The sequence below is a fragment of the Podarcis bocagei genome (genome assembly GCF_964188305.1).
Source record: "Podarcis bocagei genome assembly, chromosome: 7".
NCBI lineage: Eukaryota > Metazoa > Chordata > Lepidosauria > Squamata > Lacertidae > Podarcis > Podarcis bocagei.
In genome coordinates, this window is record NC_138132.1 from 70,939,798 (window position 1) to 70,963,664 (window position 23,867).

A 23,867-nucleotide genomic window follows, 5' to 3' on the forward strand; every position below is an offset into this window, starting at 1 on the left:
AGGCAAACACAGACTACTGAATACATAACACTTATAAAGGCTGACATGTGGTTGTGTATTCCGTTTCCTGTATGGGGAGGGAGCACAGCTCATTTGTGGAACACCTACTTCTGTTTGGACCCTAGTTGAAAGGCTTAGGTAGCAGGTATGAGAAAGACCCTTCTCAGTCAGCGAACACAGAGAGAGCTGCTGCCAGTCAGAGTAGACAATAGTAGGTTTAAAGGACAACTTGGTATTAGTCTATGTATATACCAGACTATGAACTATCCAGTCATTTGTCAAGTTAGTAACACAAGAGAAGAAACAGGATCAGGGCCATCTGCCTCATACCGAGCCAGACTATTAGTCCATCTATCTGGGCATTGTCTACACTGACTGGCAGCAGCTCTCCAGGGTTTCAGGCCATTCCCAGTCCTACCTGGAGATGCTGAGGGTCAAAACTGGGACCTTCTACATGCCAAACAGCTGCTCCACCACTGAGCTATGGCCCTTCCCTTAAGACACGGAAACATTGGAAGCTGCCTGATACTGAGATAGTATCCATCTAACTTAACATTGTACACGACGACTGGCAGCAGCTTTCCGTGGTTTCAGATGGGGGTCATTCCAGCCCTATCTGGAATCTGTCAAATTATATATTTGTACAGCAGGTTAGTATCTACACAGACCATCCGGCACACATGCCCCTCTATGTTCTCTGTTCAGGGAACCAAGGTGCATCACCTGAGTTTAAGGATACGTTCCTGCCAGGCAAAAACACTTGGGTGCAGAGCAGAGTCAGCGGGGGGTGGGGGTGGCCCTGGGAGAGTCCAGAGGGCCAGATGGAAACGTCTGGAGGACCACATGTGCATCGTGCCCCCAACCCTGGATCTAAGACATTCGCATCAAAGAGTTGTTAGCCACAGGGGATCAGACGTATACACGAACTGGAGCATGTGCTTATCATGCGACAGGAGGGGAGTCCAGGCATTAAAAGAGCACGGAAGCAGTGTGAGCTAGCCCAGCCACACCCACTGACCATGCAACCCTGCTTGGCATAGAGGTCCTGCATATATTGAGGGACAGTAGTACCCATCAGCCACATCCTGCTGCCACACCCATCACCGATGCCCCTCACCAGCCATGTGCTGATTACAAACCTCTCTCGTGTGGAGGGACTTTGAGTGTGGTGCTCCTTTGCCTGCCTTCCTAGCAGGGTCATGGCTGATGGGTTGCGCTCCCCTTCAGTACGTAAGGGGGTCCCATTCCTACCTTAATCCAAACCGGTAGCCGTTATCTGTTTTGTTGGAGGGGCGGATCAATACTAATACTAATACTAATACTAATACTAATACTAATACTAATACTAATAAACCCTCTTGTTGGCCCAGTAATCATCTGAGCCCTTTCGATGGGCTAATCTTAGAAACTCGTTCACGCCAAACGCCTTTCAGCCACAAGGGAAATGGCATTCTATTCTATTGTAACCATTTTACTTCTGCCTCATCTGCCGTCACTAATTATCCCTGTGTGCTATCCATGCGCTGCACATTTTAAACGTCGCTCTCACACTCACCGTTGTCGGAATACGCTGCCGAGAAAAAATCCCAACGTATGCAAGACTGGCCAATTATGCTAATGAAGATTCGGTTATGAAAATTAAGAGGTGGGAGGGTGAGAGCAGCAGCCTGCTCTGCACTCACCCCGGGGGTCCCAAAAGCATCTTTTCTCTGCTGGGAGCCTCTCCTTTGGGATCTGAAAAAGGGGTGACGTTCCCTCTGGTCAACTGGTCAATGAGACATAGTGGGAAGGGCTGCAGTTAGTGGTAAAGCATCAGCTTTGCATGCAGGAAGTTCCTGGTTCAATCACTGACAACTGCGCTTTCAGCTGAATGAAATGTCTTCATGAGACCTTGGAGAAACACGGCTACTCATTGTAGACCAGTGTTCTTCAAACTTGGGTCCCCTAATGCCATTTGGACAACTAGTCCCATCATCCCCTGACCCCTGGCTATGCAGGCTGGGGAGGATGAGGACCCAGTGTTGACAAATACACTCTTGAGCCACATGGACTTAATGGTCTGGTTCTGTAAAGACAGCTTCCTCTATTTGTAGCTGCTAGACCACCTGCTTGCTGGCAATTGACTCCAACAGCATTAAGCCAGTATGGGCTGCAGGTGGGTAGGGTTGGGGCTGATAAGAGGCTGCAAGCCTTTTGCTGCCTTTTGATGGTTTAGCAGCCTGAGCAACCTGAAGGGAGGGAAGAGGCCAAGGAGAGACCTGAAGGCTGTCCTTTACAGGAGAATAAACTGGTGGAGAGAGGTAGGAGGTCTATTCTCTCCCTCTTCCCTGTGTCCTCTGATCTGACAAGAAGATAGAGAGGGAGGGTAGTCTGCTCTTGAAAGTAGCCAAGAGCAGAAGCATTGGAAGCTACCTTGTACGGAGCCAGCTGGCTGAGTATTGTCCACACTGACTGGCAGCAGCTCTCCAGGGTTTTGGATGGAGGCCTCTCCCATTGCTACCTAGAAATATCAAGGAATTCCAAGCTAGGGGTGGGGAAACCATTTTTCAGCCTGAGGACCGCCTTCCCTCACATATAACCATCTCGGGGCCATATACTAGCATTGGGGGAAAGTGGACAAAGCATTGAGTGCAAATTTTATCTTTCTACATTAGGCTGTTGTTGTTTAGTCATTTAGTCGTGTCCGACTCTTCGTGCCCCCATGGACCAGAGCACGCCAGGCACTCCTGTCTTCCACTGCCTCCCGCAGTTTGGTCAAACTCATGCTGGTAGCTTCAAGAACACTGTCCAATCATCTCATCCTCTGTCGTCCCCTTCTCCTTGTGCCCTCAATCTTTCCCAAAATCAGGGTCTATTCCAGGGAGTCTTCTCATGAGGTGGCCAAAGTTTTGGAGCCTCAGCTTCAGGATCTGTCCTTCCAGTGAGCACTCAGGGTTGATTTCCTTAAGAATCGATAGGTTTGATCTTCTTGCAGTCCATGTGACTCTCAAGAGTTTCCTTCAGCACCATAATCCAAAAGCATCAATTCTTCAGCGATCAGCCTTCTTTATGGTCCAGCTCTCACTTCCATACATCACTACTGGGAAAACCATAGCTTTAACCATACGGACCTTTGTTGACAAGGTGATGTCTCTACATTAGGCTAGTTCATGTAAACACCCTTGCATCCTCCTCACTTGCCTCCATCCAGACAAGCAAGGCACACTATTTGGGTTCAAGGACACATTCCAGCCAGGCAAAAACACCCAAGGAGGATGCAAAGCAGGGTCTGGGGAGAGGAGGTTTGGCCTGGGGAGAGTTCTGAGGTTTGGACAGTGAGCTATGCAAGATCACATTGGAAGTTCCTCACACCTGATACATAGGTGCACAAGGATGAAGAGATGTAGTTTGCCATTTTGTAAGACCATGCTTGGATTGCTTTGTCTTCAGCATTGTCCATGAGCTGCATTGAATTTATTTTGTTTTTAATAAAGAAAAGTGGGGAACATTTGGAAAACAAATGGCCTCCATAGCCCTGTTGAAAAGAAGAACGCAAAGTTGAACAGAGGACAAGCACACCTTGATTCTGACTCTTGGTTCCTGCCCTCCCGCCAGCAATCTGTTTGCAACACAATTTATCTTTGCGTTCCTTCTCTTTCCGCCTTTGAACACTCAACCAAACGAAAGCTTGTGAAATGTCTCAATGCATTCCCCCGGTTTCCCTTGAAACATGACAGATGATTCTGAACCTTTTCAGTGCAGAAGTTGAAGCAGGAGGATCTGATCATTTCCCAGCAGGACGCTGGGAAAAAAGCGAGTGCCAACCTTTCTTGGCCGTGCTTTTGAAGTTTCTCTGTGCCCAGTTGAGAGCGTTTTGGACCGCAAGGCCGGGTCCTTGTCAATTGAGGGCAACCGGATTTGGACCGCGTCCTAGAAGCGTCCCTTCTCATTAACCGCAAGAACCATTTGGGGGAGGTGAGATAGCTTCTCTCAGTGGTGGCTCCACTGACCCCTACAGGGGCAATAAAACAAATATAAAGACGTTGTCCATCACCATTTCTCTGCTGGCAGGAAAGGCCTTTTGTCTGCATCTTCTGTGTTTGCCTTGGTGCGTTTCTTTCTGGGCAGAAGGCCAAATGGAAGGAGGACCTTTGTGAGGAAGCCTCTTCTCCCCGCCCCACTGCAAAAGGGAAAAAGGGGGAAAGCCATGCTCCAAAACCAGAACAGAAGATAAGCATCATGGGCTTGAATGTGCTCGAGACTCATGGTCTCCCCTTTCCACACCACAGAGCTGAAACAAAATCAACCCCCAAATTTGTGTGTGTGTGTGTGCGCGTGTGTGTGCACATGTGGAGGGAACTTTCGGATCTGCAGTTTCCAAATTTTGCATGCATATTGCATTACAGTGTTTAGACTGCTGGTTAGAAGAAACTGAATAGTTAACCCTGGGTAGAGTCGCTAGCAAAACTTGCTTGTCCAGGGTTTGGATAGGAGTTTTGAGGGGTTATAAAAGAAATGTGAGCATTTAGGGGCCCTGAATTCTTTCCTGGCTTAGATTAAAATCCGAGCCAGAGAATAATTTCCAGCCTATCCATCTCTCACTTAGCCAGTCCAGCAGTCTTCTAAATCTCTCCCCTCCTTCTCCTGTTTTATACCTTAAGAACTTTTTTCTGAGCTGAAGAGCTCCATTTCCTTTGGGACAACTTTCCAAGAACCACCTGGTCCTTAGGAAAGGTCTGAAGGCTGGGGTTGGTGCTAGCAGGGAGGGGGACACTGAGGCGAGACCATCAAGCATAGGCCCTGTGCCTCTCTTCATGCATTGTCTGAATGTGTGACAGTGAGTGCCTGTACAGGGCTTTTGTCCTTCCTGTGGAAGCTAGCTGAAAAGCTGCTTCAGGGCTGGGGACCTTGGTTACAATCCACACATAAGCTGATGAGGTACAAATTGGGTCAGTAGAAGAATGCAGAATGATCCAATTCTTCCAGGTTCTTCTTAAGTGTACAAGATACTCCTCATTGTCTGGTGAGTTCCTCCCGGGTTACTTGGTGCAACAAGAGTGATTTTCCCCAGACATTTGCAGCTCAGTGGTAGAGCATCTGCTTTGTATGCAGAAGGCCCCAACATCTCCAGGCAGGGCTGAGAGAAACCCTGCAGAGCTGCTGCCAGTCTATGTAGACAGTACTGAGCCACATGAACTAATGGTCTGACTCTGTATAAGACACCTTCCTATGTTTCAAGGGAAAGGCCATCAGTAGAGCATCTGCTTTGCACCCAGAAAGTCTCAAGTCCAATCTCCAACATATCCAAGTAGGACTGAGAGAGACCCTGTAGAGCCACTGCTGGTCAGTGTAGCCAGTATGGAGCCATATGGACCAGTGGTCTGACTTGGCATAAAGCACCTTGCTATGTTCATTAGGCACATCTGTAGCTTCATGATGGAGCACATGGCTGCATGGGGTGCTTCCAGACACCTTGTTTATTAAGCATTTGTTCCAATTTGTTTATGGGGAGGTTAGACAGTGTTGTGTCAAGCAAGTGTCACAAGACTCCAATGCATTTCCCCATCGCTTTCCTGACTGCAGTTTTGCAGGAACTGGGCTCATTGTGCAAGACCAGCAAGTAAATTTAACTGTGCAACCTGAATTGTTGATACGTGATTGAATCCCACCCCAGAATAGCCACAACATCTTTCTAAACCTGGTCCATTGGCCTGGCTGGCTGCTCCTCTGGAGTCCTGCTTCTGGCTGGCACAAATGCTGAGTTTAGCTTGCACCGTGCCCGCTGCTCTGACTGTTTCCATTTTTGCTTCCTTTCCAGATGTTGACGAGTGCCAAGTTCACAATGGGGGCTGCCAGCACAGATGTGTGAACACTCTGGGGTCCTATTACTGTGAATGCAAGCCAGGCTTTCGTCTGCACACAGACGGCAGGACCTGTCTTGGTAAGACGTGGATTTCAGCGGCATCTCAGCCCCTCTGATTACTTCCAGTGTCCAGCCCAGCACACGCTGGGAAGACAATGTCAGCCAAAGGGATCTGGCTCTCTTGTGTTGAATCATCTCTGCAGAACAATGCTACGTAATCACATTGACTGCCTTTGATTCACCAGGTTTGCTAAGTTGTTAAGAATGGTGCAGCCAGCCTAGGGGTTTTTACTCATGAGTCCCATCATGTTTAATGGCCTTGCTTCCAAATACAGTGGTACCTCAGTTTATGAACTTAATCCATTCCGGAAGTCTGTTATTAAACCGAAACCATTATTGAACCGAGGCACTCTTTCCCTAATGAGGCCTCTCATCACCATTCCACCATTCGACTTCCGTTCTTAGACCAAGGTAAAGTTTGCAAACTGGGACACTACTTCCAGTTTTGCGGAGCAAAAAACAGGAACAGCTTGTAGGCCGCAAAAGAGGGAGATCCCTGGCTGCGCCTGCGTTAAATAGGGCAGGCCATGCCCCCAGAGCTAGCCGATTGGCTGGCCAGGGGGTGATGCGCCCGGGGATTCCCCCAATCGCACGGGGGCTGGGGCCGTGAAGCCCGCAACCCCACCTCCTCTGCAGGGCGGAAGTGGCTTTCCTAAACCGAATAGTTCATAAACAGGGCTGTTCTTAAACTGAGGTACCAGTGTAACTGGACATGTGACTGCAGTTTCACAGCTTAATCTCCTGTAAGATCATAAGCAGAATCTGCTGGATCAGGCCAATGGGAGGCCATGCTTCACCTTCCTGTCCTTACAATCACCCCAGCGGGAAGCCCATGAACAGGATCTGAGCACAACAGCGCTCTCGTAAGACCATGCAAATACCCTGTTGGATCAGACCAATAGCCTCCTGTCCTCACAGTTGCCACCCAGGTGCCTGTGGGAAGCCCACAAGTGGGATCTGAGCACGAGAGACCTCTCCCCTCCTGTGATTTCCAGAAACTGGTATTCAGAAGCATTACTGGCTCTGCCCATGGAGGCATCATGGCTGGTAGTTTGGGATAGCCCTCTCCTCCACGGAAATTGTCCAGTCCTCTTTTAAAGCCATCTAGGTTGCTGGCCATTACTGCATCTTGCTGGAGCAAGTTCCATACTTTTAAATGGGAAGTGGGTGCTGCTGGGTCTAAACCACTGAGCCTCTTGGGCTTGCTGATCAGAAGGTCAGCGGTTCGAATCTCCATGATGGGGTGAGCTCCTGTTGCTCTGTCCCTGCTCCTGCCAACCTAGCAGTTCAAAAGCACACCAGTGCAAGTAGATAAATAGGCACCGTAGTGGCAGGAAGGCAAATGGCGTTTCCATGTGCTCTGGGTTCCATCATGGTGTTCTGTTGTGCCAGAAGTGGTTTAGTCATGCTGACCACATGGTCTGGAAAGCTGTCTGTGGACAAACGTCAACTCCCTCAGCCTGAAAGTGAGATGAGCGCCATACCCCACAGTCTCCTTTGACTGGACTTAACCGTCCAGGGGTCCTTTACCTTTTACCTTTTTTACTTTAATTATGCACAGTTATCCGTTCTGGAACTTCATCGGATTTCCATGAGTGGGAGAAAAACTTTCATCTAGCCACTTCCTCCATGCCATGCGTAATTCTATAAACTTCTACCGGTCATCATATCATCTCTTGCCTTTTCTCTAACCTGAAAAGTCCCTCTCCCCACAGAAACTGCTATTCAGAAGTACGCTACCTCTGACAGTGGAGGGAGAATATAGCTATTGAGACCCTTATTCTTTGCAGGCTATTGTTAGAAAATATAGATATGATAGTCATTTGTTAGAGGCAGAGCAGGTATTCTGCTTATGGATATAGATTTGGCTTGCACTAAGAGCAAGGACTGCTGATAAGAAGGAGACAACATGGTTTGCGCTAACCATAGCTTAGAAATTGTGTTTCCTTCTTCCTTTTTTTAAACAAAGGTTATATATCATTTGATTGTAGCAAAGCCTCTTAGCAGTTCACAAGAAAAAAAATATTCACAATATCCATAAAAATAAATCGAAATTAATTGAAATTAACAGCAAAAGAGATGAACACCGAGCCAAGAGTCAGTGATTAAATTGTTTTCTCTCCTGCTTACATCAAATTAAGAATTAGCAGGGAAACAGGTGTGTCTGATTGCTCCATGTCTTGGCCTGCTTCTCTTAAGTAAACACCAGTTAGAGGTCTTGTGGAGAGAAACATATTCTTGGATGGAAAGTCTGCGAGGTGTGCCAAGGGAAAAACTTCAAGGAAGTCTCCAAATGATCATTTCTTGCTCTGTTGTTGTTGAAGACTGTAAAGTTTTGCTTTGAATACGACAGTGGGGCACAGTGGGGGTGTGTGTCTGCTGTGGCCTAAACCACTGAGCCTCTTGGGCTTGCCGATTGGAAGGTCAGTGGTTCGAATCCCCGCAACGAGGTGAGCTCCCATTGCTCTCCCAGCTCCTGCCAACTTAGCAATTCGAAAGCATACCAATGCAAGTAGAAAAATAGGTACTGCTGCAGCGGGAAGTTAAATTTCCGTGCACTCTGGTTTCTATCATGGTGTTCTCTTGCACCAGAAGCTGTTTAGTCATGCTGGCCACATGACCCAGAAAGCTGTCTATGGACAAACGCTGGCTCCCTCGGCCTGAAAGCGAGAAATAATAATAATAATAATAATAATAATAATAATAATAATAATAACAACAACAACAACAACAACAACAACAACAACAACAATAATAATAATAATTTTATTATTTCTACCCTACCCATCTGGCTGGGTTTCCCCAGCCGCTCTGGGCGGCTTTCAACAGAACAACCCCATAGTCCCGTATGGCAACCCCACAGTCACCTTTAACTGGACTTCACCGTCCAGGGGTCCTTTACCTTTTTTAAACCGATCTCTGGACCACAAGCCAAATGTGGCCCTCAAGGCTTCTCTATCTGGCCCCCAGGACTGTCCCTCAGTCCATGGCCCTTAGCAGCCCCACTCTGCACCTTTCACAAGTGCTTCTGCCTATGTTTCATTGAACTGTGATATTGCCTCTCCCTTTCTGGGATGGAGAGCGGGTGAAACCTCAGGCTTTTTTGTGGCTAGAAGTGATGCTCATTATTTCTGACAGAAACAGGAGCAGAAATTGCCAATATTTGCTGATTTATCCCATGACTGGAATATGGACCGGTATTCATTATTGTTGTTTTTAATCCATAAACAACACATAATTGACCATGTTCCCCTCATGTGGGCGGGTAATAATTCCTGTGTTACGAACTACTCCAACTACCGAAACGTTTTCCTCCACATGTCAATCAGGTGGGGTGTCCAGCAGTTAATCGGATTATTATTATTTGAGTGTTGCATGGTGGCTCCCTTCAGTTTTGAAACAATATACAGTGATACCTCGGGTTACAAACACTTCAGGTTTCAGACTCCGCTAACCCGGAAGTAGTACCTCGGGTTAAGAACTTTAGCTCAGGATGAGAACAGAAATCGTGCGGCGGTGGCATGGCGGCAGCGGGAGGGCCCATTAGCTAAAGTGGTACCTCAGGTTAAGAACAGTTTCAGCTTAAGAACGGACCTCCGGAACAATTAAGTTCATAACCAGAGGTTCCACTGTATATGCATTTTATAGTTCTGCCACACATGCTGACCACCTTCCCCTCCCCAGTTTTTTGGTGGCCCTGTTTGAGTTAAGTATCCATTGACACTTACCACTTAGGTTCACTATTAGAGGGCAGTGAGTGGTGCTTTGCATGAGAAAACTGCATAATTCTGGAACTAAAAGTCTCTGTCAACCAGTACCTATCAGCTTATCAGACCTTTGGAGTAGAAAAGCTCTGAAACAGTCTATTCAATCTCACCCTTCCCCCCTCTCTCTCTGTGTGAGAGAGAATCATAGAATTATAGAGTTGGAAGGGACCCTGAGGGTCATTGGTCTAACCCCCTGATTGCCCTCCAACCTCTGCTTAGAAGCCTCCAAGGAAGGAGAGTCCACAAACACAAAAACAAACACACAAAACCCCTGGAGCTGTAAATTTACCACAGAGTTTGCACACCCATGCATGGTGTCCACAGGGGTGTCTATCTTCTTGACAGGAAAACCTCTCCCTGTTTCCTTACCTCACCACTGGACAGAGGAGGGAAGCAGCAATGGATTTGTAAAAAACAAGAAGCTACACTGCTTTTTCTTCTCCATGGTTGTAACGTGCAAGTCCGATGTATTGGGATGTCCCAGTTGACCCTGACTTTGTCCAAGCACCTGGCTTTGGGCTGGTTCCTCCTGACGAAGATCAGCTTTCATCCCTCTGAAATTTGAGAAAGGAAAGCCGTGGTCTGAGGGCTCAGCGTGAGCTCACTTTGCGTGGGAGGCCAGCAGAGCATGGGGAACCTCGAGGCTTTTTCAGACAAAGTGATCCCCTCTGGGATGATTCATTTCACTGCACCCTCACTTTGTTCTTAATGGTTTGTTTTGAAGCAAATGGAGCGATGCTTTCCGCCCCGGTGAGACGGTTTCAAGCCACAGCGATGAGCTGTACTCTGCTTTCGTTTCCGATTCCAAGAGATTCCTTCTACTACAAAGGCCATTTGATTCTCCAGGTTTTGAAGATATTTGTGGAGCAGAGGGTAGCCAGAAAATGGCTGAGGGACGCTTATCAGTTAAAGCACAGGTCACCAATGAAATTTCTGCTGAAATTATGCTTTGATGCATTCTGTTGTGAGCAATGGAAGAGGTTGTGGTCTCTGTGGTGCTACAACAGTTTCTTCAGTTTTCACATATGCACATCAGGCCCCGAGTTCCCTGAATTCCTTGTGAAAAGGGGCTGGCTGTTAAGCCGCTCGGAGAATTGTAGCTCTGGGAGGGGAGTAGAGCTTTGTTAACAACTCTTGGCGCCCTTAACAAAAACTACAGCTCCCAGAATTCTTGAGGGGACGGACCATGGCTGCTTAAAATGGCATCATAGTACTTTAAATGTATGATGTGATCTCAAACCATTCACTGGCAAGGGGAAAGTGGATGAGTCCTAATTTGGATGGTACCAGTGACACGGGATAGAAAATGTGGCTTTTGTAGCAGAAAGGTTTCTTGGCCTAGATAAAAACCCCCATCAGCCTGCTGTTCTGTGATTCACCATATGGGGTAGAAGAACATAGGTATAGTGGTACCTTGGGTTACAGACGCTTCAGGTTACAGACTCCGCTAACCCAGAAATAGTACCTCAGGTTAAGAACTTTGCTTCAGGATGAGAACAGAAATCGCACAGCAGTGGCACGGTGGCAGCAGGAGGCCCCATTAGCTAAAGTGGTGCTTCAGGTTAAGAAGTTTCAGGTTAAGAACAGACCTCCAGAACGAATTAAGTTCTTAACCCGAGGTACCACTGTAAATCCTTCCTGGATCAGGCCAGTGGCCCATCTAGTCCAGCATCCTGTTCTCACAGTAGCCAACCAAATGCCTATAGGAAGCACACAAGCAGGACCAGATCACAAGAGGACTCTCTCTGCCCATAATTCTCAGCACCAGTGTTCAGAGTCATACTGGAGGAAGCCTCAAACAAATCCAAAGACTCCCAGTTTACAAAGACTGCACGACCTTCCTGCTCTATTGAGTCATTGCAAGGACCTCCATGAGAGAGAAATTCTCAGTGGACCGTGAACACATGGAGGTGGGTTCCATCTTTGGGTTTCCTCATTCAGGCAGCAAAACATCTTGGACTGGTCTTTCCATCGCAGAGGATGCTGTTGGCCTCCCCTCTCTCCCTGCCACTAGATATGAGAGTCTTTGCTCTAGTGGAGCCTGCGATAGTTCCAGCTGTGCCAATTCCTTCCTCCGGGATTATGCTTGCCTTCTCTCTTTGAGACGGACGGAACGGTGCAAAACCCCACAGCGTCCCATCCGAATGAAAACATTGTGGCGAGCCGGTATGTGCAGTGTGGGGTTTCTAGAAAAATAGAGAGCAGAGGGGCTTCTAAACCTTGTAGCAACTTGGCAGTAAACCAAAAAATATGTTTCTGTAACTTTTCCGTGTCTGGAAAGTGACTTGTGTCCATTCACACCTTTTAGGGGCAGGACCAGATGCAATGTGCAAACTGTAGTTCTATGGGGACATAATACACCCGCTTGAAGCAGACACATTTTAAGAGGAGATGAATTAAGTTCAGATGGGGAAAGAGCTTGCTCTCTCTGATCCAAAGACACTGTGGCTAGCTTTCATATTTTTCCAAAGTATTAGCAGTCCCTTAGGCCACATTGAAACCTACTTCTGGTGCATGTGTGTACACGTATACGGCCCCTGAGACAGCTAAAAGGCAACAGGAGTCCTGTTGGATTGAACCAAGGGGCCCATATAGTCCACCTTCATGTTTCTCACAGTGGCCTGTTTGGCAGTGGAGTGGACTCCTGGGAGAGGTGATGGACTCTCCATCCTTTGGAGGTTTTGAAGCAGAGGTTGGATGGCCATCTGTCCTGTACGATGGGCTTGAGATTCCTGCATTGCAGGGGGTTGGACTATATCGTCAAGTGTGCCTGTTTTCCAGGGTCAGCCCTGGATTTGCAGAATCTTCCCTTAAAGTAAGGACTTCCCTCATGGTTCAGAGTTAAGAGCTGCTTAAATAGGGACACAAGAGTGCTGCCTTAAAATGAGTCAGTCCCATCTAGCCAAATCTTGTCTACACCGAATGGCAAAGCTTTTCCAGAGTTTCAGGCAGAAAGTTCTTCCAGCTCTAACTGGATTGAATCTGTGACCTTCCGCATGCAAGGCAGATGCTCTGTCACTGAGCTCTAGAAGCTAGGAGCTTTGACTAATCAGAGTAGCAATGCTCGATTTTGGGGAAGGGAGGGCTCACCATACAAATCACCCAGGGCCTAGGAACCTCTGCCTCCTTTCTCTTGTGCTTCTGCACAGGCATGAAAGGGGCTCATTCAGACAGCTCTCTGCCTGTGTAAATATTTACTCTGAGGGAAATGGTGAATTTGCTCTGACTTGATCTTTGAAATCACGTGGCTTTAATTATTATTATTTTTTTTAAAAGCAACATTCTTGACAGGTCTTCTGAGTCTGGAGCTTGCCTAGAGGGAGGGCAGCAGTGGGAAAGGATGGGGGAGAAACAACCACTCGGGTTCACATTTTTAACATGGAACTACCTTATTCTCCCTCTTTGAACCAATATGTGAACCAAAGGAAGACTCTCTTTTGAAATTTTGCGTGTCTCCGAATTTTGCGATGTGGTTCTTCGATCAAGCAACACGTACCAAAATAATGCATGTATTAGGGGAAAGTGTTCCTGCAGATGTGTAAGTGACCTATCAGTATACATTGTATTAGCATGGAAAAAGGAGTATATTGGGGCAAATGCACACAAATATGGCCCCAGGGCTTCAATTCTGGTTGTGGATATTTTTGGGTACAGTATGTTTTGGTATGGATTGAAGAGAAGGCAGCAGAGAGGGCATTTAGAAGGTGTTTAAAGGGTACTTCCCACTTAATGTGATTTCATTTAGGTGTCTGAGGGGCCGGAACATAAACCCCACATAAGTGGGCAGTCGTTTGTACTTCCAGTCCAATGCGATGATTGCAGCCCTAAGTGTGTTGTGATGCAGTCGTTGTTGCTGCTGTTGGAAGATGCAGCCTGGGAATTCCACCCCTTACGGATCTCAGTTACCAGAAGTAACTATTAGTTGCTCGATCAATTGGCCATCATTGATTCTGAAGTACAGTGGTACCTCGGGTTACATACGCTTCAGATTACATATGCTTCAGACTCCGCTATCCCAGAAATATTACCTCAGGTTAAGAACTTTGCTTCAGGATGAGAACAGAAATTGTGCTCCGGCGGCGCAGCGGCAGGCCCCATTAGCTAAAGTGGTGCTTCAGGTTAAGTACAGACCTCCGGAATGAATTAAGTACTTAACCTGAGGTACCACTGTACTTCCAATTGTGATGATCACAACTCAAAGGTACAGGGTTCTTATTTTCTTCCACTCTCCCATTTCCCAGGCCACCCATTCTTTGGAAGTGGAAAATTTAGAGTTCCTAGGTTGGGTACGCAGCAGTTTCCCCTTCGGTCCTGAGACACCATCAGTTGTGCAAATTCATTTTTAGGAAGCAGTTGGCAGAACTAATGAGCAAAATAAGTAAACAAATGCAGTGTCAGGAATATTTTTGAGAGAAAGGGGGGGGGCTTTTGTTTTATTTTTAATAATAGAAAAAAGACTGTACAAAAGATTCCAGTTTAAAGTTGGCAACGAGCCACCAATCCAAATGTGTCTGGGCTGCCATAAAAAAACCCACAAAAGCTTTCAGGCTCATCAGCAAAAGCTGACTAAAGCACAGTGTCTCCACAATTGTGCTTTAGGAATTGAGGTTTGCTGTTGTCCCAATGGGCACAAAGGCATGACCACAGAATTTGAGAGAAGCTGGTTAGATTTTCCACCCACCCACCCAGAATCTGCACGGTCACTGTGCATTTATTCTGAGTGTTCCTGGCTGCTGATGGATACAAAAAAGAACCCGGAGGTCATCTTGGGCTCATCCTCTTAGCAAAGCCACCTAATGAACTCCACAGAGAAAATAAAATAAAATCCTGACAACACTTCACTGGAGGAAACTGAACAAAACCAGTGTGTAATTGGAGGAGGAGAAAGGGGCAGAGAGGTTTCGTCTTTCTTATTTCAGGCTTTGTACACAACAGACATCCAGCTAAATCCTAACCCCCAGATCTGCTGCCTGCAGGGGTTTTAGGGCTGGGTGGAGACATTTTTCCACCATTAGAGAGGAGCTCTTGCTGGCAGAATCGGAGGCTACAGTTACAGCTGTGGAAACCTCCATCGGCATCAGTCGACCACCAGCAGAGTTTCAGTAGGGGCAGAGGCAGATTTGTATCTTCCCCAATCCAAAGCCTCTTTGCCACTGGGTTCCCAACAGAGGCCTGAGTATTATACTCCTCCCCAACTACACCAGCCTTCGTGACTCAGGGGCAAATGGTGTCTTGCCCACATTTGCCCATATGACTGCTTAAATCTGCAGAACTGGCACCGTTACAGGTGACAAGTAATGCCTGTTCTTCATTTGCAATAAATTGATCTGTTAGTATAGCAGCACCTAAACTTTGGAACTCCCTACCTATTGCTACCAGGCAGGTGCTTCACTGTACAGTGGTACCTCAGGTTAAGTACTTAATTCGTTCCGGAGGTCCGTTCTTAACCTGAAACTGTTCTTAACCTGAAGCACCACTTTAGCTAATCGGGCCTCCCGCTGCTGCTGCACCGCCGGAGCACAATTTCTGTTCTCATCCTGAAGCAAAGTTCTTAATCCAAGGTACTACTTCTGGGTTAGCGGAGTCTGTAACCTGAAGCATCTGTAACCCGAAGCGTCTGTAACCCGAGGTACCACTGTACTCTTTTTGGTACCTCCCCCGAACATTTATGTTTAGATAAACCTTCCCAGATATCTAGAATGCTGGTGTGGTTTTTTGGCTTATTGCTGGCTTTTTGTTTTTCTTTTGTAATGTTTTAAACGTTTGTTTTAACTGTTTTCCCCCAAAATGTTATTGTTTGATTCCTTCTATAAACCGCTTTGAGGATTGCTTTTTTTAATACAATCAAGCAGTATATGATTTTTTAATGAAAGAAAATAAAAAGCTTAGCACCCATTCCTGTATTATTTGCAAACAGATTATTTCTGGATTCAAGTAACACGAAACTGAGTGCTGAACTTCCACCGTTTCCCACTATAGTTCCAGGGGTGCCTTTTAACGTCATCTGAAAACTCGGATATAATGTGGAACTCGACAGTGAGGGGAAAGTCATGAAAACAGAACAAACTGCCTTTAAATGCAGTTTGACTTAGTTCCGTTAATTTCAGTGGGTCTGCTCTGATGAGGAGCTTGTTTGGATGGGTCCCATAGTTTGGGTTTTTTGGAATCTGTGTGGTTCACAGCTCTGGGTTTATTTATTTTTTTACAATCCAAGTTGCTGCTTTGAAAGAGTGCCTGGACTCACAAACATTCTGTGCATTTGTCTCTAGAGGAAACTTAGCAGGACTGGAATCAATTCTTTTGCCTTTATTTTATGTTTGATGGGTGGGGATGGCGGCGGTGAGCTTTTTTTTGTGCTGACAAGGTCCACCTTGAAAAAGAGACTTGCGTAGTCAGAAACTGTTTCTTGACTAAGTTGAAATCAAGCTGGGGCTCCCGGTCTTCCTCCCCGCGCCTCCCCCCATCAGTGTAACTTTAGCCCTGGCTTCTAGCAACTGGGGTGGGTGGTATGTATTAAAATGCAATTCTGTGTTATTGGTTTGATTCTTCCTCCTTGACATGTGCCATGTATAATTCCCCATCCTGTATCGACGGGTCTGCCAACCCCCCGTCTTGTTACACATGTGCATATGGCCTGCTGCGTGCCTTGCCAGAGAATGACTTCTGCTTCTTATTACTTGTCCCGAGCTGGAATGTACACCGTATGGCAAATGCAAACAGAGCACTTTGCAGTCGACATGTACAGTTGGAAAAGCTATAAGGTTCAAACGGGGTTATTAGCTTGTGGGGGGCGGGGAAGGGTATTCCTCTTCTTACATGCAACCTGTATTTTGGGATGGTCAAAGAGAATTGAGTGGACGAGTTAGTTGGGAGATGATACCCTAACACTCCCACTGTCCTCAGGCTGATTAAAAATCAAAACACAAGGCATGTATTCAGTGAAGAATTTGACATCATTTTACAAGTTTCTAATCCTCATGAGTGCTGAGAACAACTTCCTGTCAGTTTTATATATATATTTTAATCCAGCTTACCTTTTTAATCATTTTGATTGTCAGTCATACTTGTATTTCTTTCATTTTAATAAATTATTTTTTACAGTCAAAGTTTGCACCCAATGTTAGTCCTACTCAGATCATTGAAATTAATGGATATGACTAGCTCGGGGCCATTAATTTAAAGAAGTCTACTTTGAGTGAAACTGTGCCCCAGGGTAGTTCAATGTAACTGACAATTGCCTATGACATTAATTCTATGAATTCCAGAATTGCATTCGCCTCTGTTGCTGCTGCATTATATATATTCCAATGTATTTGATGGATTGAATGGTGGGAGCTGAAAGCAAAATTATTTAGGGGAGGGGAGGAAATCAAGCCCAGCACACAGGTAATTAATTTGCACGCATTCCTCAGAGTCCAGCAGTCGCATTTGGGTGGTGCAGGGTTTTGAATTGGGTACAGGGTTTGTGTGTGGAGAGAGAGTTTTTGGTTGTTGGCCTCCATCGGTCTTGAGGGACAATGGAGTGTGCCTCTGAAGGTGAAATCAAGCCACTGTATTAGCAGCACTGAAGTGACCTCCCCAAGGTGCAGACCTGGGCAATATGTGTGGAGGTCCTGGCTGCCCAGACGACAAGACTTCCCTCTTGATGTGGTCCAAAGGAAAGCAGAGCAATACCTTTGGCACCAGCTTGGCTGTAGGAGTTGCCAGAAAGAGGCGTACAAGGCGCTATTCAACCATCGACCCCACTCCAGATTTGTGTAGGGTTTGATCCTTAACTTTTCCTTCTCCCGAAGATATCCCACAGGGCAGTGGAGGTTTTTCTTCTCCTAGATCAGCTGGCTTTCCAGGTTCATGATCCCCACCTGCCCCTCATTGCTACAGCACGTGCAGAAACGGTCTTCTTGGCCATTGGACCCATCATTGGTCTCATCTGCTCAGTTTGCTGGAGATTGTCTTCTCATGCAGTGTGAAATATACTCGGAATCGAGTGTGGATTTCATGCTCTTTATTCAGCTCATAGTAGTGAGGAATGCCAGTTCCCCCGAAATGTCTGCGAAATAGACATTATTTACACAATGGGCCCCATGTGATTGGCTAATTCCAGGATTCTGCTGTAGGCCAATCAGGTTGCGGATTCACTTCCACCTGGAGTTGGATTAGGTGGCTCCTGCAGATCAATCAGACTGCTGCATTCTGAATCCTATTGTTCTAGGACCAATCAGACTGCTGCATTCTGGATCCTCTTCAACTCAGTACATAACACCGTGGAAGTCCCTAACTCACTGAGGGTTTGAGACCTGATGAGCTTCCCTCACCTGGTTGTTTGTTGTTGTTGTTGTTGTTGTTGTTGTTGTTGTTTTTTCCCCCCACCTGCTTTGCTCCAACCTCCAGCCATAGAAGTTTCTGAAGCCTTCAGAATGGAGTTGCTGTCATGGGCATTATGTGTATGCGTCTTGGGATGAGTTGAGTGGAAGATTATGAGTCACGGGGGTTGGAAGAGAGAGTGTGTGCATTCAGCAGTGCTTAGTTAATAATAATAATAATAATAATAATAATAATAATAATAATAATAATACAATTTATTATTTATACCCCACCCATCTGGCTGGGTTTCCCCAGCCACTCTGGGCGGCTTCCAACCAAATATTAAAAACAATACAGCATCAAACTTTAAAAACTTCCCTAAACAGGGCCCCCTTCAGTTGTCTTTTAAAAGTAAAATAGTTGCTTATTGTTTTTGGTTGTTAGTTTGCTAATGCTGTTAATATTCTTTTGTGGATTACGAATGCTGTAGTGTTTTGTGAGTCTTAGAATAGGACTTTTTGTTGTGGTTGCGCTGTTTAGCTTATGTTTTAATCTTGTCGATAGCGTTTTATAGAAGGTGGTTGTTTTACTGGTGATTTGTTTCGCTTGTTATTTGTCAATTGTTCTTCATGATTTATGTTGAAATCGCGAGGTTTTATTATGGTTTTATTATGGTTTTATTATTTTATTATGGTTTTATTATGGTATCATTGTTTATTGTTTGTGTGCCGATTTGTGTGAGGGAAAAGCGGCATAGAAATATAATGAAATGAGAAGAGAAGAGAAGAGAAGAGAAGAGAAGAGTCACAACTGCATAGCTCAGTTGGCTAGAGCATAGTGCTGATAACCCCAAGGTCGCAGGTTCGACCCCCCTGTGGGACAGTTGTCTATTCCTACGTTGCAGAACTAGTTGATCCCCTGGGTGCCTTCCAACCCTACAATTCTCTGTCTCTTAAGTTCCCCATGCCTGACCTAAGCAGTGTGTTGTACTCAACATTAGGCCTACTCATTGTAAGTAAGGGGCATGACGGCCAAATGCTGCTCTCTCTAGCATTCAAAACATGTGCTGTGTTAATGACCGCTCCCCACATCATATGGGGAGCGCCTTTTGTGTGGTCACGTGCAGCCCCCACAATCCCATGCGGCTCCCGGCCATACAGCCTGGATTCGCCCCCCCCCCAGGCTGACCACCTGGAGGTGGCCGCCTACCTCTGCCAGTTACCTAATCCCAGCTGGGGAGGCATTGCCAGGATAGAGTTGGCCAGGTAAGGGGAGGGATCGACCTGCCCACACAATAGTGGGCAGAACTTACCTGGGAGTTCCTGAGTTCAGTTTGTTTACTTCTGCTTTTTTGCTTTCCCTTCCCTTTTGGCATTCCAATGCTCTGCATTAATAAAAAAAAGGGGGGAGCAACTATCAGGCACAAAGTAGGCAGCCTCCCCCCACTTAAAGGGTAGCCCACCTCATGTGGATTTCGGGAAGTGGGATTAATGTGCAAGCCTGCAGAATGCCAGAGAAAATGATTTTTGTAGAATGAAGGGACATTCAAGATTCCCCCTCCCCCTGACCACCTTGTAAGTAAGTAAGCAGAACAAAAAACCACATCCCATACATGAAAATCTCACTGAAATTTCCTTCTCCCTTGATATTTTTTTGAATGTAATTTCTTTTCTCATTAACTTATGGAAAACGCGTCAGGGGGAAAATATGTGAAGGTAATTTTTGGCAGAGCGCTACTGGAAACAGTTCTATAAAACCCTCAACCAGTTTCCTGAGTGGGGCAGAATATAATTTAGCAATGTTGCCAAAATGAATAATTTTTTTGGTCAAAATATGGATTTGCTCAGGTTGTAACGCTCTGAAGTATTGAGAACTGGGCACTGCACCCTAGAGAAGTCCTTCTCTGACTTAAGATTTAAAATGAAATTCTGCAGAGACACAGAATGCCCTTTGAGCTGAAGAAGGTGGTCTTGTTTTCCCAAAGCCCGGGCAATTGTAGCTCAAAAATCTGCCCCGATTTTCCAAAGAGTGATTTTCAAGATTACTGAGAACTGTAGGGGAACTGCAGGAGCCCTTCAGAACAAAAAATGATGTACAGGGAACAAGAAATCCCCTTGACCGAAATGAGCTATGACAGATCCTGTTTATATACAGAGAAGTTGGCCTTGCTATAATTTATGAAGGAGTATTATAAAGCTGTATACAACTATTCATGTTGGGTATGAAAGCTGATAGGGAGATGTTTTTTTCCTTCTTCTATCATAATATTGAACTTGTGGAAATCCAACAAATCTGATTGTTGGGAGATTCAAGACAGACAAAAGGATGTACTTCTTCATGCAGGGCCTAGTTAAACTGTGGAACTCACTCGCAAAAGATGCCATGAAGGCAACTAGCCTGGAGAGCTTTAGAAGACTGGACAAATTCACGGAGGTGAGGCTGCCAGTGATGGCTGTCTTCTCTCTCCACTGTCAGAGTCAGTATGCCTCTGGGTACCAGTTGCTGGAAACCACAGGAGAGGAGAATGCTCTTGTGCTAGGACCCTGCTTGCGGGCTTCCAATAAAAATAAAAATAAAAATAAAAATAAAAATAAAAATAAAATAAAAATAAAAATAAAAATAAAAATAAATAAAATTGTATTTATATCCCGCCCTCCCCAGCTGAAGCCGGGCTCAGAGCAGCTAACAACAATAAAAGTAACACAACATTCTAAAATCAATTCATTTTACAATCAGTTCAAAATCAAATTAATGGCAACCATTGGGCTAGAGTTCTGTGAGGATTACAGAAGGAGGGGGTCAGACTGTGTCTTTGCCAAAGGCCTGGTGGAACAGCTCTGTCTTGCAGGCCCTGCAGAAAGATGTCAGGTTCCACAGGGCCCTAGTCTCTTGTGACAGAGCGTTCCACCAGATCAGGGCCACAGCCGAAAAAGACTCTGAAAGAACTACCTCCCATAGTATTCCATGCCGCGTCACTCAGGTGGCGCAGCAGAAGGGAATAAGGGCAAAATCCTGCTTCTGCTACGGCATTCCACCATAGTTAATTGTTAGAGCCTCTGCTTTGTGTAGAGAAGGTCCCTGGTTCAGCCACTGGCATCTCTGTGATGGACTGGGAAAGACCCCTGGAGAGCTGCTGCCAGCCAGTGTAGACACTACTGATCCAGATGGAGTCAGTGGTCTGACTTGGTATATACAAGGCAGCTTCCCACGTTCCTGTGTCATAAGAGCCATACCTCCACGGCAGAACATCTGCTTTGCATGGGGAAGGTCCAGGTTCTCTCCTCAGCATCTCCAGGTAGGGCTACGAGAGGCTCCTGCCTGAAACCCTGGAGAGCTGCTGCCAGTCAGTGTAGGCAGTTCTGGTCCAGATGGGCCAATGGTGCGATTTAGCAAAAAGCACTTAATGTTCCTGTGGGACAGGAGGTTGGGAGATGGCATGATCTCTCTGTATGGATACTGTCCTTTCAAAACTGTTTGGGGAGGACTGTGTTGCTTTGAGCTATATGCTCAATGGGCCATCGCATTATCCCAGCATTCCTATTGAACAAGAAACATCCAATTAGCTTAGCTTTCATATGTGTGCTTGCTTGTTTGTGTGTTGGTATAACAGCCCATTTAATTCTGAAATACAAAAACAAGTCCTCTTTAATAGCAAGAAGTGGTTTAAGTTTTATACGGTTTCATACCGGGAGAGATTGTTTTAGTTTTAAGATGATCGCTTATTAAACCTTTCTAGTCTTGTTTTTCTCCCAGGCGGGCAAAAGTGAAGCCTCCTTTTACCATCATATATATATATATATATTTAAAAGGAAGGAAAGAGAGAACCTCAACAGCATTCTTTACAAAAGCTTTGAATGTTTTTATTAGCTTTGTTTAAATATATGTGATTTGATTTGATTTTTTTTAATAGCTACCACCAGGCTCTGTAATATCCAGCTCCTCATTGCCTCAGTCCAAGATGATTGTGCATGTGTGTGTTTTTGTTTTTGTTGCAAAAGAACCGTAAACCACTATTCCAGCTCCTGTTCCAACAGCCCTTATGCATTGCTCAACAAACATTTTGACCCGACTCAGTGGCTTTGGGTCCCCAAATGGGTTGCCTGTTTAATCAGGGGCTTGTGTGTCTATGCCTGAATGCAAAAGACCAATTCAAATTGTTCTCTGTATTAGGAAAGGTCACACATTGCTATTTCAGGCCGTGTTTTGCTTTTTTGCTGGGGGAATCGTTTACAGTAAAATTAGGACATATTTGTGGCTTTTCCCTCTTGCACGCTAAGCCAAGTTTTCTTCTGCAGCTCCTGGAGGCTATTTGGGGATCACAGATGATCCTGGAAGAGCAGCGCACTGGAAAGCAGACACCTTTTGAGATGTTATATTTGGGATGAGGAACCTCTGGCCCTGGCGGGGAGGGGAGGTGGGCAAATTCAACTCTCCACTCCATCAGGTCCTTGGGATGCTCCCTCCCAAGCCCTGATTCTAGCCCTCCTTGGATGTTTTTTTGCCTGTCTGGAATGTATTCTTGAACTCAGAGTACATCCTTTTCCCTATATGGAGAGACTGCCTAGATGGAGATTGGTGGGTTTTTTTGGAGGGGGGTCTGTATAAAACTTATTGTTGTTTAGTCGTGTCCGACTCTTCGTGGCCCCATGGACCAGAGCACGCCAGGCCCTCCTATCTTCTACTGCCTCCCGCAGTTTGGTCAGACTCATGTTTGTAGCTTCGAGAACACTGTCCAACCATCTCATCCTCTGTCGTCCCCTTCTCCTTGTGCCCTCCATCTTTCCCAACATCAGGGTCTTTTCCAGGGAGTCTTCACTTCTCATAAGGTGGCCAAAGTATTGGAGCCTCAGCTTCAGGATCTGTCCTTCCAGTGAGCACTCAGGGCTGATTTCCTTAAGAATGGATAGGTTTGATCTTCTTGCAGTCCATGGGACTCTCAAGAGTCTCCTCCAGCACCATAATTCAAAAGCATCAATTCTTTGGCGATCAGCCTTCTTTATGGTCCAGCTCTCACTTCCATGCATCACTACTAGGAAAACCATAGCTTTAACTATACGGACCGTTGTATAAAACTAGCCTGCTGTTAAAATGCAAAATCCACATTTATTGCTCCACCCACTTCTGCCTCTGGCCCCGCCCACTGCTGGCCTGTGGCCCCAGAAAAGTTGCCTGGAAGGGAATGTGGCCCTTGGGTTGTAAAAAGTTCCCCACCTCTGACAAGATATGTGGCGTTACCTTCTCCAAAAGCACCTCTCTTTTATTGGCGGGGAGAGAGGCGGGAGATGTCTCCTGGAGGGTTCGAGATAACTGCCTTCCAAATAATTGTCGCCTGCCAGAAGTTGTTTATGGAAACCCACTAAACGGTTTCCTTTCTAAGATAATATTGTCAGCCAGTCTCTTGCGTGGAGAAGCAGGCTGTGGGCCATGAAATATAAATGTCTCCAGAGAATTTGAAGGACAATGTACACATTCACTAAAGTCAAGTGGCAAAGCATTTCCTGGACTGTACCACTGGACCTGGCCCACTGAGGAGGCCATGTGAGACACCCACCTAATGCAGTGGAAGCTGCTGGGTGAAGAGGAGGGGGGCCCTCTGGCCAGGGAACCTCCAAGGGTAATCCCAGAGGAGGAAGGCTCGGAGCTGGGGGATTGGTGGTGGGACACTGAGGAGACATCAGAGAGGGAAGATTGGGCAGAGGTGATGGATACGGAAGGGACAACAGGGTTTAATGATCAGGAGGAACCTGTGACAGGGAGCAGTTCAGACTCTGAGGCTGCAGCAGAGGAGGGGGGTTAAGATACTGCTGAAGGATCCCGGGAGTCTCCCTCTCCTGCTGTGACAAGCTCCCCTCCACCCTGGTCTGCAAGAACACCCAGAATAATGAGGAGAGCAG

The 23,867-nt window shown here is 46.2% G+C and overlaps 1 protein-coding gene across 5 annotated transcripts in view; it reads left to right on the forward strand.

Annotated features, from left to right (window-relative positions):
- Nucleotides 1-23,867, forward strand: part of MEGF6 (multiple EGF like domains 6) — a 218,193-nt gene that overhangs the window by 129,191 nt on the left and 65,135 nt on the right. For all 5 annotated transcript variants that reach the window (XM_081201364.1, XM_081201363.1, XM_081201366.1 and 2 more), the window contains one exon: nt 5,798-5,920. In XM_081201364.1, the coding sequence (XP_081057490.1) occupies nt 5,798-5,920 (123 nt within the window). The remainder of the gene's footprint in view (nt 1-5,797; nt 5,921-23,867) is intronic.